We start from the raw sequence: 15,507 nt of genomic DNA, 5'->3' as shown, positions 1-15,507 counted from the left end.
CTTCTAGTCTGAGATGATTAGTAAAGACTTTGGTTTGAAAAATAAGCACAAGGAATGCTTGTTTAAAAAGCAGAGCAATGAAATGAAATATGCAGCCAAAAAGCATCCAAAAATACCAGTAAGCTTCTGTGTATAGGAATTATATATAAATCCACCAAACATGTAATACTTCATAGAAAACGGATGTGTGGATATTGTCCTATGTGAAAAATCTTTCTTTTTGTAAAGTAAACCTCATCTACACAGTGACGGGATGCTTGCGTTCAAACTACTTCCAGTTCTGCTGTAAAGCTAGATTAAGATCTTAAAAAAACCCTTTTAAAAATCTTTCAAAGTTTTCATGCTCAAAGGAACATTTATCCTATAACATGGTGATGTAAATGCAATTTTTTTTCTCACTGATGCCCTCCATTTGCAAAAAGCTTTTTTAATAGGCACATTAAGTGAACACACACAAAAGGCCTACAGATCAATGGTTGAGAGAATAGTCAAATGTAATGGCAGTTTCCACTAGCAGGTTTGCAATTGGTTCTCTGCATTACGCATGTCAGCACAATAATTATTTACCAATTTAAATGCTGGAGAAAGGCTTAGTCTGTCACTCATTTAAAAAAGTGTGCCTTTATAGTTTAACATTTTTTTTTTTCTAGTGCTTTCTGCCATCCTTCAATTAATAAATAAATAAAATGAAACGCAAACCTAAACATGCGTGACGTTACCAGTGTAGTTTTAAGCCAAATCTAGTCAAAGATTTATTCACAAATTTATTTCCTTATGTTAAAAATTTGCATCAGCTCTTGTAATGTACTGTGGGAATAACTTGCTGGCATTGTCATCTCCAATTCCTCTCTACAAACAGGCCAACATGAATTTTGTCATTCATTATTTGCATAATATGCTAACACATGCCATCTTTCCAGCACAAACTGAGAGCCACAGCTCTCTGGTTATGAAACTTGCCTAAGGCCAGTGGCCTTTTATTTGAGTAATGAATTGTTAATGTATTTAAATTATATTTGCTCTGTCTATTCAAATCAGGTCAATCTGATGATATTAATGAAATATAGTTCTATCTGGCACAGTCTTCTAAATGTTTTAATCCTTAATGAAGCCTAACTTTGCACACTTCATCTGCATCATCTTTTCTTAGTTATTTGACATGACGTTTCAAATGCATATACAGTGTGAAAGATCATTTTAAAAATAAACACAGACAAAACTAAGAAATTGTAAATGTCGGTGAACAACAAAGCATGAGATCTCTTAATCCAGAATTTTACAGCTATGATGATGACACTACTAGAAGACAGCCATGCTTTGAGTCAATAACTTAATACATAGACTGTGTTTTTGTATTATGGTACTTTTGAAAGTTCATCCCTCACTCAGTCTAGCGAATATCTAAACAACTGGAATGCAAAGACCAGAAACATATTTTCTTCTTTAAAGCAAATATCTGTTTAAATATAGTCACCGTTATACTGGAAAGGAACGGGTCACAAATAATACTACTATCTTGTCTACATTTTAATAATAATAATTTTCTATAATAATAAAATCTAATAATCTAATAATAAAAGTTCTCCTGCTGTGGTATTAGCCTACTTTAAAGTAAGACCGCGGGCGCTCTCTGCGTGTCATCTTGCAACGTGGCGTCCATGCCCATCTCGAGTTACAGACAACCCATTGGCCAATAGCTGCTTCTAACCAGAGCCATTTCTCTATGGCTCCGCATCTAACAACCCCCGTACCTCGTTAGCCGCGGTGTGATTGGCTGTGCGTTGACACGCATCCATTCGGGGTTTGGTTGTAGCCTTTAGTGATCCGCCGGGTATGTTTGAATCGAAAATGAAAAGGACTGACTTGTTCGTGTTTTAGTGACTTGAATTGTGTCGCTCTGAGTTGATAACAATAGAAACGCGTCTCCCTAGCAGCTGTAGCTTCTGCGGTTTTGAGGGTGGTCGATAAAATAGTTGCAGCATTTAACTTTGTGCTTGTTTTAAATCCTGTTTTACCGCTGGAGTGAGTCTTTCAGGCATGGAGGTGTCGATGTATTTATGGTTTTTGTCTGTTTGCACGTGCATGGTGCACGGGAAACCCACTCTTAGGAAAGAACGAGTTCATCACGAGCCTGAATTGAGCAGACAACCTCACGAAGATAACCAGAGCTATCAGTACGACCACGAGGCCTTTCTGGGCAAAGAGGAGGCCACCACTTTTGATCAGCTCACCCCAGAGGAAAGCAAAGCCAGATTAGGGTAAGATTGTGCTTTTTGTTCAACAGACATAACGTTACTTGTGCAGTATTGTTGCATATCTCTTTGTGTGTGACAAACAGATATGACAGTTCCAAATCCCAAAAAGGAGATATCGCTTAATAGTGCTATGTTCTTAGAAATTAAATGTGTATCCGTAGTTGTGTGTGCGTATAAAATATTGGTTTCTTCATTTGACCTCAAAGAGAGTAGTTTATGGGTTTCCTGTCACATGACAGTACATGTTTGCCACACTGGCATGTCAACGTTTCGGTGCTGGATATACTATTGGGATATCAAGGGTTAGTTCAGTTTCTTGCCAACATGTTCCCCAGTTGGGTTAAATGGGCGTAGACACGATTCTTGGTGCTCTTCCCCACAGCAGAACTCCCTCTCCAGTACTTTGAATGCATGGGAGGGCTCACTTAACATCACAACGTGGCATCGGAGATAAAAATAATTTGCTGTTGACAGTCTTCTAGTTACTTGGACTCTAGTTACTGTCAAGAACATTTCTTGGTTGCATTTCAAACCTAAAATAACGTAAATTATATCTTGCATAAAGAAATGAAAGTGAGGCACATTTCCCACTCTATTTTCATGACTATTGCTAATAAATGTTGAATATATTATTTTCTATTACATTCTAAAATAAATATGCTTACACTTTGTTTTAAGGTGTCTTTGGTACACTGTAATTCTACATTTGAGTACTGGGTAATATTAAGTAACTACATGTATAGGGTGTACTACTTAGGTTTAGTTAATGGTTAGTTGCATGTAATTAGTAATACCTCTAAATTATGCATATAGTAACTACGTGTAACATATATGTAACAATGACACTGTAAAATAAAGTGTTACAATAAATACATACATGCAGTACCGGTCAAAAGTTTGGAAACATTACTTTTTTATGTTTTTGAAAGAAGTCTCTTATGCTCATCAAGCATTTATTTGATAACAATACAGTAAAACAGAAATATTATTACAATTTATTTATATATTGCTTATTTTAATATATTATGAAATAAAATGTATATGATGAAAAGCTGAATTCTCAGCATCATTACTCCAGTCTTCAGTGTCACATGCATTTCACAAGATTACTGTTTTACCGTATTTTTGATCAAATAAATGCAGCCTTGATGAACATAACAGACTTCATTTTAAAGAAACATTAAAAATAGTAATGTGTCCAAACTTTTGACTGGCACTATACATGTGTATATTATGTATGTGTGCTTTTTATTCGAAGTATTATGATGGTAGTATAGACAATGAGAATCACCACTGAGAATGAGAACTATTAAAAACAAAACAAATTACAGTATTGCCAGTTTTGGTCCTAAACTTTGGATTAATGGTTAAATCTATGTATATAACCTAGAATCTATAGGTTTCACCTTGAGCTGAAAAGTGTCTCTATGAAAACTATATTTATTCTATGTAAGATCAAATTTTACATTTTATACACTTTATAAAATATTTTTTTTCCATGCACTTTTAAATTCTTTAGGAAAATAGTTGATCGTATTGACAGTGATGTTGATGGATATATCACCGCTGATGAACTCAAGGCCTGGATCAAGAGAGTACAGAAGCGTTACGTCTATGAGAACGTTGCAAAGGTCTGGACTGACTATGACCTGAACAAAGACAACAAGATCTCATGGGATGAATACAAGCAAGCAACTTACGGTTACTACCTTGGTGAGTCAAATCGTTCTTAAACTATCTGAAGTTTTAATATTGATTCAGTGTTTTTGTGATGGCTCCTTTAATTCAATTCATTGTTTTCCAGCCAATCCAGAGGAGTTTGAAGATGCCACGGACCAGTTTAGCTTTAAGAAGATGCTTCCACGAGATGAACGCAGGTTTAAGGCTGCAGATATCAATGGCGATTTAGCTGCAGAGCGAGAGGAGTTCACTGCTTTCCTCCACCCAGAGGAGTTTGATCACATGCAGGAAATTGTGGTTCTTGTGAGTGTCATTTTGAATTTTAGACAGTGGTACTGCCAGTCTAATAATGTTTAATAATGAAGACTATTTAAGAAAAAGCTAGATGGTTTGCTTTGCTGTCTTCTATCAGGAAACTCTGGAGGACATTGACAAAAATGGAGATGGACATGTAGATGAGGATGAATACATTGGTAGGTTCATCTGTATTTTTGCACGTGTGTTTTTAGACTTTGAAACTTGTGACAGAATTCACATTTTTGGGTAAATTATCCTTTTAATGTTGCACATCCAAGGGAAAGTGTTCAGTGTATTTTTGCTATTTTACAGCGGACATGTTTGCTCATGAAGATGGCGGTCCAGAGCCAGACTGGGTAAGAACTGAGAGAGACCAGTTTTCAGATTTCAGAGATCTGAACAAAGACGGGAAGATGGACTTAGAAGAGATCCGTCACTGGATTCTGCCGCAGGACTATGACCATGCTCAGGCAGAAGCCCGACATCTGGTGTACGAGTCGGACTCTGACAAGGTAAGAACCTTCTGAGATGACCAGGAGTATCTCTAATCTTGAATCAAAATGTTATCATTGATCCTGTAATACATTTATGCTAATTTCAACTAATTGATACATTGATAGGAGGAACATAGGACACAAATAGCCTAAGTATGAAGTTATTTATTGAAATTTCTGAATTTAGGGGTCAGAAGTTGGGGTCAGAATAATAATAATAATAACAATAGAACAAATACTTTAATTTAGCGTGGACATATTAGATCGATCAAAAGTGTTGAAAAAAACTAAACGTATTCGAATCCTGGAGGAGTGTATTTGGCACAGAAATACTCCGTCATATGCCCAACTCTTTAACAGTGTAAATAAGTCAGAATGCATGAAATGGCTTTAGACCCCACCTTAAGGAGAGATTGTTTTATAATAATGTGATGTATTAAATATTACACTTTTTAGGACCAGATGCTGACCAAAGAAGAGATTCTTGAGAACTGGAACATGTTTGTAGGCAGCCAGGCCACCAACTACGGGGAAGACCTTACCAGGAATCATGATGAGTTATGAGCCTGAGCGAAGGGTGTGGAACTCTTACCTGAGAAACTTCATGGCTTCCAGTCCCTCAGAAGTCATGCCACAGACTGATCTATTGGAGCTCTACCTCACAGACCCTGGACATAGAGGAATCACTGACTGATGGCCATAGTCCCTAATTTCCTCTTTCTCGCTGTTCTTTTTGTGGCTGGTCAAGGAACTCTTCTGGTCCTGGTTGAATGAGCTGCTACAGATTTCTTCAGCTGAAGCTGAGCCTTTTAACTCAAACAATGTTTTTTTTTTTTTTTTTTAAGCAGTCATAGGACGAAGCCTGAACTTGTACAAAACCGCCAGTTTTTGTCTGATGTCAGCATTCTATTTATTTAGAATTTGAACTTCTTGCTTTGATAATACACGCTTTTACTACGGAAAGCACTACACGTCAGTGTTGATATATAGTTATACATAGATATGTAATTTTACTTTAGATTATCACAATTTTCTCATTGCTGGCCATAAACAAGTCTTATTTGTTTTGAACCTGAGAAGCTTTGGCATGTTAATCTGAAGTGATCTGTTGGTAAGACAGTGATGTTACAGACCAATGTTTGAAGCTGCTTAGATAAGGGTCAAAGTGTTCAATAATTTGATAACACATTACAGTCATTTCTCACTGAATTTTTACCAGTCATTCAATAACTAGTAAATTAGTCCTATAGACCTTAATCAGGGTAGTGTAGTGCCATATTTGATTTTTGATGAAAACGAGGATGTAAAGAAGAATACAGTGTGTTCATGGGATTATACTGTTATTTAACAGTTTTAAAAGTTGTTAAATTTACATTCTCTAGCACGTTTATTCAGTGCTTGCCATTGTAAAGACTATAAGTCTATCCCTCATCCACGTTAAATTCAATATGGCATCTAACCTGACTAAAGTCTGTAGTCTTCATTTTTATGCAGTATAATAGTAGATAATTTATCTCAAAGATGTGGCTTGGCCACAGAGGCTTGCATGAATATGTTTATCTTGTGAAATGCTTTTATTTAAATTTAATTCACAAAATTAAATGGCACCACATTGTTAAAAACTTGCAGGCAGAAAAGCAAATGAGGCATCCTCAGCTGTCTGCTAGAAAAGCTCAACAAACAAATATATTTGATACTTTGCAAAAAGTAAAAATATTTCATAGAACTTGAAAGTTGTTTTTGTTTGATGTACTTTTTTTGTCTGATTAATTGCCAATATGTTTTTAAATCACACAACAGATCAGAAGTATTAGAGAGGCACTATATTGCCAAAAGTTTTGGGACGCCTGCCTTTACATGCACATGAACTTTAATAACATGACATCCCATTCTTAATCTGTAGGGTTTAATATAGAGTTTGCAGCTATAACCGCTTTAACTCTTCTGGACTTTGCACAAGGTTTAGGAGTGTTTATGGGAATTTTTGACCATTCTTCTAGAAGCGCATTTGTGAGGTCAGACACTGATGTTGGATGAGAAGGTCTGGCTCATAGTCTCCGCTCTAATTCATCCCAAAGGTGTTTATTGGTTTGATATCAGGACTCAAGTTCCAAGTTCCTCCAGACCAAACTCACTTGTCCATGTCTTTATGGACCTTGATTTGTCCACTGGTGTGCAGTCATGTTGGAACAGTAAGGGGCCATTCTCATACTGTTACCACAAAGTTGGGAGTTTGAAATTTTCCAAAAAGTCTTGGTATGCTGAAGCATTAAGAGTTCTTTTTTTACTGGAACTAAGGGGCCAAGCCCAACCCCTGAAAAACAACCCCACACCATAATACCCCATCCACTAAAATTAACACTTGACACAATGCAGTCAGGCAATACTGTTCTTCTGGCAAACACCAAACCCAGACTCGTCCATCAGATTGCCAGACAGAGGAGCGTGATTCGTCAGTCCAGAGAACACGTCTGCACTGCTCTAGAGTCCAGTAGCGGCTGCTTTACACCACTGCATCCAACGCTTTACGTTGCACATGGCAATGTAAGGCTTGGGTGCAGCTGCTCTGGCATGGAAACTGATTCCATGAAGCTCTACACACTTGAGCTAATCTGAAGGTCACATGAAGTCTGGAGGTCTGTAGCTATTGACTCTGCAGAACGTTGGCGACTTCTGCACACTGTGACCCTCAGCATGCGCTGACCCTGCTCTGATTTTACGTGGCCTACCACTTCGTGGCTGAGTTGCTGCTGTTCCCAATTGCTTCCACTTTGTTATAATACCACTAACAGTTGACCGTGGAATATTTAGTAGTGCAGAAATTTCACAAATGGACTACTTGGACACAACCTATCACGGTACCACGCTTGAATTCACTGAGCTCCTGAGAGCGACCCATTCTTTCACAAATGTTTGTAGAGGCGTCTAAATGCCTAGGTGCTTGATTTTATACACCTGTGACCACGGAAGTGATTGTAACACCGGAATTCAATGATATGGAACGTTGTCCCAAAACTTTTGGCAATATAGTGAATGCATTTTGAAATCAGTGTTTCAGAATTTCCATTACACTTGTTGCCCATTATTTTTCCAAGCTTTGCATTATTTATTTTCTGCAAAAGACAGAAGTGAATTCAACCTGGCATTTAAGACTTCAGGCAAAACTGCAGCTCCATCTGTTTACCTCCAGTGAAGTGACTCGTGGATTATTATTGGAGATACTGTAAGATCAAATGTCCAAGTGCATGTCTGCAACCCAGCCGTCTCCAGTAAGATGCCCTGCAGAAGGCAATCACGTTATTTGGTGAAGATACAACATTTGTCTAAGCTAGTTAGCCAGTTAATGTTAAGAGTACCTGACCCACTGCCTAAAGGTAAAACCTGAGCAGATACAATTTGCGATAGCAATTTGTTCCCGCTTCCAGCATATTTTTTGTGTCTCAGGTTTTGAGCCCTGAGCAGAAAATACCTCTGTCTTCATGTGAATGATGTTTTATGAATACTAAATGGATAGCATTCCAGTGTATTTATATTTTTCTCCTTTTCACTAGGCCTAGTAGCCTGACAAGCCAGACCCACATCAAGATGTTTGGTCTGGAAACTCACCATAGACAGGGCTCAATCCAAGGGGCGGGATAAACGGTTGTCTTTCAAACTCCCTCTGCACGCGATAGGATAGCGGTACACCAACCGGAGCAACGACGGTGAAGCAGAGCTCGCTGACTGATTAAACATTCGCCGTATCCGGTCGGCTAAACTCCGAACACATCTTCCCTTTTTAAGAATGACTTCAGTGCCGCTCTTTGTTCTTTTCTCAGAGAAAAGCTTAACTCCAAGTCTTCCGGAGTCGCGGTCAGAGCTGATTCGAAAGACCGCCGCCGTTCGCCAGTTTCTGTGTTACTAGAAGCACGCAAACGCAACTCGGCCGTCGTCATTATGGCCCCGCCCGCCGACTCTATACACGATGTGATTGGGCCGTCCAGATTCTGAGGAATACAGCTCAGATAGGAATTGAGAGTTGCTAGACCACACTTGCGGGCAAATTAAATTTGCTGCCGCTAGGGTGCGTCTAGATTTCTAGGCTATAGCCCTAGCAGAGTTTACAGAAATGTTTATTTGGCCTAAACATAGTCGAAAGGGGTTTCTTACAGTAAAATATGTTTACATACTGTTTTTGTTTCATGAAATGAAGTCTTTTTCCTCCCTCTAGTGTTCGATACATTAAGAAGTTAAGATTTGCACTCAAGCAATTTCTCTACATAAATCCTGATTTTTTAGGAAAAAATGCAGAAAGTTTTGTGTGTGTATATATATGTATATGTGTGTGTGTGTGTGTGTGTGTGTGAGTGTATATATATATATATATATATATATATATATATATATATATATATATATATATATATATATATTAACATTAACAATTTGAGCGACAAAGGCAAAATTTTATATAAAGCTTCAGTCCATAAGTTTTTCCTTTGTCGCTCAAATTGTTAATCTTAACATCAACATTGCGTGACATATTTAATTTGTAATAGCGTTACCTATACCGATTTAAATTTCTATACAATCTAATCTTTTGCTTTTGACTACGCCAGTTGTATTGTGGTTTGGACTTTTTGGGATTTAATGATCAATTAATTATTCCAGCGGCTGTGAGACCTAGGTGAAAAAGACATACTATTAAATGTATTAAAAATGCATTAGGGGATATTTGTATTGGATTACAAATGTTCTTGAGAATTTTTTAGTTTATTTAATAGTATGTCTTTTTCTACCTGAGGAATGATCCGCCACCTGCAGAATTCTCACATGCGATAGCCTACTAGCCGGACTCCTCCTTATACAGACGTGACGTAATGACGCAAAGACATGTACGTATTCCCTGCTGAAATCCACCTCTACCACTCAGATTAGAACACATTACAAGCTTACCATTGTGAATCGGGCTAAGGTAAGGAGATAGTTTTGAGCACTGCTCAAATAACACTGCTTGCGTACTTGCTCAAATTGATAATTTTTCACTCAAAAACAGTTATGGACCGCTTTAAGTGCAAAGACAACTGTAAGCTATTCATATACTGATTTTCCCCAATAGAGATTTTATGCTGAATTTATAGTACTGTATTTATTTAATTGATACAGCAATATTTCAACCAAGTGTGAAAGTTAGTCTAGTTTCAAATGGGGGTGTGACCTAAAAAATGACAACCTCTAGTGAGTGCACTAAACTGTCCTATGTCAAATATAAAAAACTCTGAAAATGTATATATTTGAGTGTTAAAGTAATTTGTTTTCTCTATATGAAAGCTCTTTAAATCAACATTTAATGAACATTAACTTAGTAATGTTTACAATTCATCCATCTTTTTCAGTACATGTGACTACACCAAACATCTGTGCCTATGTTTATAAATGAGGTTAAGTTGATGGTCTTATCCCAGTAGAGAACTCAGATTCCTTTAGGACTTGACAAATCCTTTCCCTCAGAGATCTGAGGGCTTGAATCAGTCCCTCCCTGAAGACCCTGTCCTGTGTCTTCTGATCCAAACTTCCACATGATGCTGATAAATGTAAACATGTTAGAACGGTTTAAAGGAACAGTTTACGTATGGGGATGTGGGCTGTTAGTATAAATGAGCAAAAAAGAACCACATGTTATAATAATCTAGTCAATAATTGGTCACAAAGCTATTGTGACATTAAAAGAGTTACGACTTGTGCAAGAGTTATTTTTTTGTGATTTTTGGAGTTCAGCCCGAGTACCCATGCCCTTATTTTATTTCAACTATACCTAAAAGTGAAAATAGATACATGGCGAAGACAACAATGTGGTTAATCTGCATGTTTTTTTTTTTTTTTTTGCGCTATATCACAGCATATGGGTCACTTTGTACTTGTATATAGGCTACTTATGTATATGTAAACACTGTACATCCATATGTTTCTATCATGAATGCATCTGTCTTTAAATATGCTTATCTGTGTGTCTTGGGAATACTGACTGCTCTTTGACTCTGCTAGTTTCCTCTCAAGGTGTTCATCTCCTCTCTGCCTTCTCTATCTCTTGTCCCAGAGTGACTGCTTAGACGGGTCCCATCTGAGTCTCTCTCAGCTCCAGCTGCCAGGGGCCCCGGTGTCCCTGTGCCCCCCAGGCATTAAGGCATATACAGCATGGGAGACGTCTGCATTCTCACAGCCTCTCAGGACTCAGAAAGGCTCAGTCACATGGACACACACACACACACACACAAAAAAAAAAAAAAAAACTTAAGGCTTCCTATTGAGGTATTTCTTAGTTGCAGAAGATATAGAAAAATGTAACCCTTGTGAGATAACTAGTTTAATTCTGGACTGCACACTTCTAAAATATATATATATATATAAGATGACCTCTAATGATGATAGTTTAAACAAAATTGGTATAAATTACCTCCAAAGCTATCCGTTTTTTAGTGAGAAATTCCTAAAATAACTTTTTTTCTTCAATCAAAAGAACCCTTTTCCACTATAAATAATCTTTTGTGGCATGGAAAGATTCCATGGAAGGTTCTTCATAAAAACCATTGATGCCAATAAAGGAGCTTTGTTTTTAAGATTGTATGTGTTAAAATGAGTGAAATATGACCTCATCCGTGACTTTGTGCCAAACCGTAGACAATTGCTGCAGAATTGAGGCCACAGTCGACAGGCATTCGGATAATGAAGGGGTGTGAAGGGAACAAACTGTCTCTACGCTTCAGTGGCATTAAAGACACTGTTAAGACCTCCATCCTCCAACATCAGCCACTAATGATCTGCGTGCAACCCAAACAAATAGAGCTGCAGTGCATTTCATTGTCAGGATTTTGACTCATCATCATACACGACATTTTAGACAGTGTCTTGGCACTTCTTGTGAATTCATACAATTGTAATGATAAAGAAACTGATGAGCTGTCTTCATTAAAGTAATGTGAAAGAAAGTGTTTTTTTATTCTTTTTTTTTTCTTTTTAGCATTTTTGTTTCTGTAAAGAATTTAAAACATTTAAGTACAACCTCTCAATTTTAGCACCCTTGTTGGAAGAGTTAACTGTACCTAATAGTGAAAATGATAGTTAATGAATAAGAACTTCATTGAACCATACACTTTAAAGCAGCACTAGGTAACTTTTCAACCTTCATAATATATTTTTTAAGACTCTTGTGATGATAAATCAACTTACAATAGGTTGAATGACACGTCTGCCATAGCCTGATGGGGTCTGTATCGTTTTTAATCGTACTTTTAAACTTCGGGTTTCGGGTAGTAACCCGAGAAAAAAAGAACTACAAAATTTGACTGCTTTACGGCATATACGTCACTTCCACCAACACCCACACTTCCTTAAATTTGGACGTGCGAGCCCAACTTTGTTCGTCGGATAATATAGTCATGTCCGAAACAGCAGAGACAAATAAGAAAGAAAAGGTTTTGTTGGAGGAAAGCAATAAGAGGAAACGAAAAAGTGATGGGATTAAAGGCAGGACGAGGATCAACATGTGACCAGCGTTTGCTCGTCGGCGTGAGCTGAAGGAGGCGTGCCCGACCGATGCTGTCATGCTTGTATGTATCATGCTGAAGTATCATATAGTAGAATCATATAGATTCTGTAAAACGGTAACCAATAGACTACTATAATGACGCTGGCTTGTAAACGTGAGCATCGTGATTATTTGGCGTTTGAAAAAAATAAAAACCATGAAATTATATTCATATGACATGCTGAAACATGGCACTGACTGTAACGTTACCTGGGATGAAGACATTTCACACGCGACGCCAGAAGAACTCTGAACTCCTCTTACAGTGTTCAGGGGAACTGTTAGTGCTGCATCGACCCGCGGGACGCTTTTATGAAGTTATTTGGCCCGCACCGCACCACTGTATATATTTTTACAACACGCCGTGCACCATTAAATAGACATACGGGGTCCGTGGGTTATGAGACGACCCACGCATCACCAGTTCAGGGCTATCAGGGTTGTCATGTCAACAAATACACGCGCGATGGCATCCCCTGTTGTAGGATGACAGATCTTACGACAGTAGTTGAGGACATTATTTTTTCCAAACTGTAGGGGGACCCCGAGAGCAAAAGTAGCCAAGTGCCGCTTAAAGTTTGTAAACATTTAGGGTGCGTCCGAAACCTGGAAAAAGCTGCCTTTAGAGGACACATTTGATGGCATCCGAAAGTTGCATTTGCTGGTCAGTTTGTGTGTTAATGCATGTTTTTTACCAATATTTTCTGCTTGTCATTTCTAGTGAAAAAAGACTAATGTAGTAATTAAATATGCGTTTAGGTCTCACCAAAGCTCTCTCTATTTTGCTGTTGATCATTAAAGTGTTACACTGCCTTAGAAGTCTGTCCGAAATCAGTTTCGTGAGGTGCCTTCATGCACAAAACGCTGCCCTACAATTCATTGTCTGATAAGGCAGCGACGCAACGAGTCAACTGTCTAGGTTTTCGGATACAGCCAGAGTAGTCTTATGTAGGCTAATTCCTTCATGCTATCGGAATTATCGGAAATACGAGTTTCCTGGTTATAAATTGCATGTGAACGACCTTTGAAGTCACTCACTTCAATGCAATGAGCTCGTAATTACGACTTTAGAAGTGGGAACTACGACATTTCCGATAGCACGTGAAAGCAGCAATCTTCGCCAGGAGTTTGATTGACATGCGAGCTGACCAATCATAATCCGCCATCCGCTGAGTCCGCCATTTTTGGCCGACAAAGTAGTCAAGAGAGTTTGTAACGTCGGTGGACTTGAACTTGAGACACGGTGTGTAGGCTACTGGCATCTTTCCATGGTTGAAACATCATTCCTTCTGAAGTTCATTCATGTTTATTTGATACTTGCTTTATCCTGTCTGTCAGTGTGTTGTCCTCTTGCTCTGGGATGTGTTTTCACTGCGTGAGAAGAAAGTGTGTGGTGTGAGAACGTGGCTTGTCGGACATAGCAACAGTAACTAAAGGGGCTGGTTCTTGTCTTCTCTCATTAGTGATTTCTGAAAAATGCTGTTGAATGTGGATCAGACAGTGCACAACAAAACAAGTTAGTCAATCAGCAGTATAAGGGAATGTGTTCATGATGGGGGAGGGGAGAGAGTGCGCGAGATTTGAAGACTGTAGAAAGAGAGATGGCTGAGAGACACTGCAAAAGAGAGAAGATCAGAGGAATATCAATGGAAAAAGAATGGTTATGATCAGGCAAGGAACTGTGTTAAAGGGATAGTTCACCCAAGAATGAAAATTAGCCCATGATGATTTACTCACCCTCAAGTCATCCTAGGTGTATGACATTCATCTTTCAGGGTTGAATAAAAGGTGTTCGGCTGGAACTTTACTCTAAAAAGTTTTAAATATGGATCTTTTTCTTACACAAACGCATCGATTTGCTTCAGAAGGCCTTTATTAACCTCCCGGAGCCGTGTGGAGCACATTTTTTGACGGACAGAGGAATTTTATAGACCTCAAAAACAGAGCAACAATCCCTGCCATTATAAAGCTTGGATTAGTCAGGACTTTTTTCATATAACTCCACTTTTATTCGTCTGAAAGAAGAATGCCAACCTAGAATGACTTGAGGATGAGTAAATCATGGGCTAACTTTTATTTTTGGGTGAACTAGCCCTTTAATATTAAAGCGTTCCAGCACTGGAGTTCAATCAAAGCGTCAGGAAATCCTGAAAACGGATGCCGAGGTTGTGTTGTTTCTGCTCCATACTTGAGTAACATTGGTTTTGCTGTTTCAAAAAAACAAGACATGCTGTTGTTGTAATGTTAGCTCAAGTAACAGGACAGTTTTGAGAGTCAATCATTTGTCTGGAGCTGCTGTGCTGCTGGCTGCTGGCGACTAACAAACTCTTGCTCTTGATTCTATTGTCCCTGTTAAAAAAACAGCTGGTTGGGTTTTGAAGCTGGTTTTGAAGAATGGTAGCTGGTTTGAGCTGATTTAATCTGGTCATTAGTTGGTTATGAGCTGGTTTAAGATGGTCCTCCTGACCTGAGCTGGAGCTAGTCTCTTAGGTCCAATTTAATTCAAACCAGCTCATGACTAGCGGACTAGCTTAAACCAGCTCAAACCAGCTGCCCTTGCTTCAAAACCTAAACAGCATATGCAGTTTTTTTTCAACAGTACTTGTGTACTCTGTAAATTTTTTTGTTCTTCCTTGTTCGTTCTTGCTTTATTTATTTTGCCTGACTTCATCTATGATAAAGAGACATCCATTCTTGTATTGCAGGTTTGTGCATTTTAGAGGTGGAACAATAAAGGGATGAGGCGAGTTTGTTTGGGTTGATTTCAAATGTAAAAGATTTCGGAGATGCATTCCCTTTTACACCTGGTGTTTTAATCTGTCTATTTTGTCCACTTTCAACCTCTTCTGTCCTGTTTTCTTTGAGGGGAGGATCTATGGGCAGGTAAATATGTGTTTTCAGTAGGGATGCACCGAATCCAGGATTCGGGTTCGGATTCGGCCGAATATTGGGCTTTTTGACTGGGTTCGGTTTCTGCCAAACCTTAGAATTTTTTTCCACCGAACCGAACCCGCTTGCACTACGCGATACTGGTCGAACATGATGCCCCGGTTGATTATGGCAACGTGTTTACTAGATGGGCCGTTCGAATGCAGTAGGCTGTGAGAAAGTGAAAATGGAACTTGTGAACAGAAAATGTGTTGTTTGGCAGTACTTTCAGTCACAAGAAGGCAATTCAAGTCGAGCTATATGTTCAATTTGCAATGCCGATTTGTCT

General features: G+C 38.4%; 1 protein-coding gene across 1 annotated transcript; it reads left to right on the top strand.

The window, feature by feature from the left end:
- The first annotated feature begins 1,752 nt into the window (after positions 1-1,752).
- rcn1 (reticulocalbin 1, EF-hand calcium binding domain) lies at positions 1,753-6,459 on the top strand. Its single transcript, XM_067451963.1, has 6 exons — positions 1,753-2,258; positions 3,775-3,968; positions 4,060-4,238; positions 4,348-4,408; positions 4,545-4,744; positions 5,183-6,459. The coding sequence occupies exons 1-6, from the start codon at positions 2,038-2,040 to the stop codon at positions 5,288-5,290; spliced, it is 963 nt and encodes a 320-aa protein (XP_067308064.1). The 5' UTR covers positions 1,753-2,037; the 3' UTR covers positions 5,291-6,459.
- The last annotated feature ends 9,048 nt before the right edge of the window (positions 6,460-15,507 follow it).

Source organism: Pseudorasbora parva, chromosome 1 (assembly GCF_024679245.1).
Source record: "Pseudorasbora parva isolate DD20220531a chromosome 1, ASM2467924v1, whole genome shotgun sequence".
In the NCBI taxonomy this organism is placed as follows: Eukaryota; Metazoa; Chordata; class Actinopteri; order Cypriniformes; family Gobionidae; genus Pseudorasbora; species Pseudorasbora parva.
This window is presented reverse-complemented; position numbering and strand designations above follow the sequence as displayed.

Coding starts and splice junctions, on each gene's coding strand:
- rcn1 (XM_067451963.1), top strand. CDS start 2,038: ATGGAGGTGTCGATGTATTTATGGTTTTTGTCTGTTTGCACGTGCATG. Junction 3,969..4,059: donor AACTTACGGTTACTACCTTG/GTGAGTCAAATC, acceptor ATTGTTTTCCAG/CCAATCCAGAGGAGTTTGAA. Junction 4,239..4,347: donor TGCAGGAAATTGTGGTTCTT/GTGAGTGTCATT, acceptor GTCTTCTATCAG/GAAACTCTGGAGGACATTGA.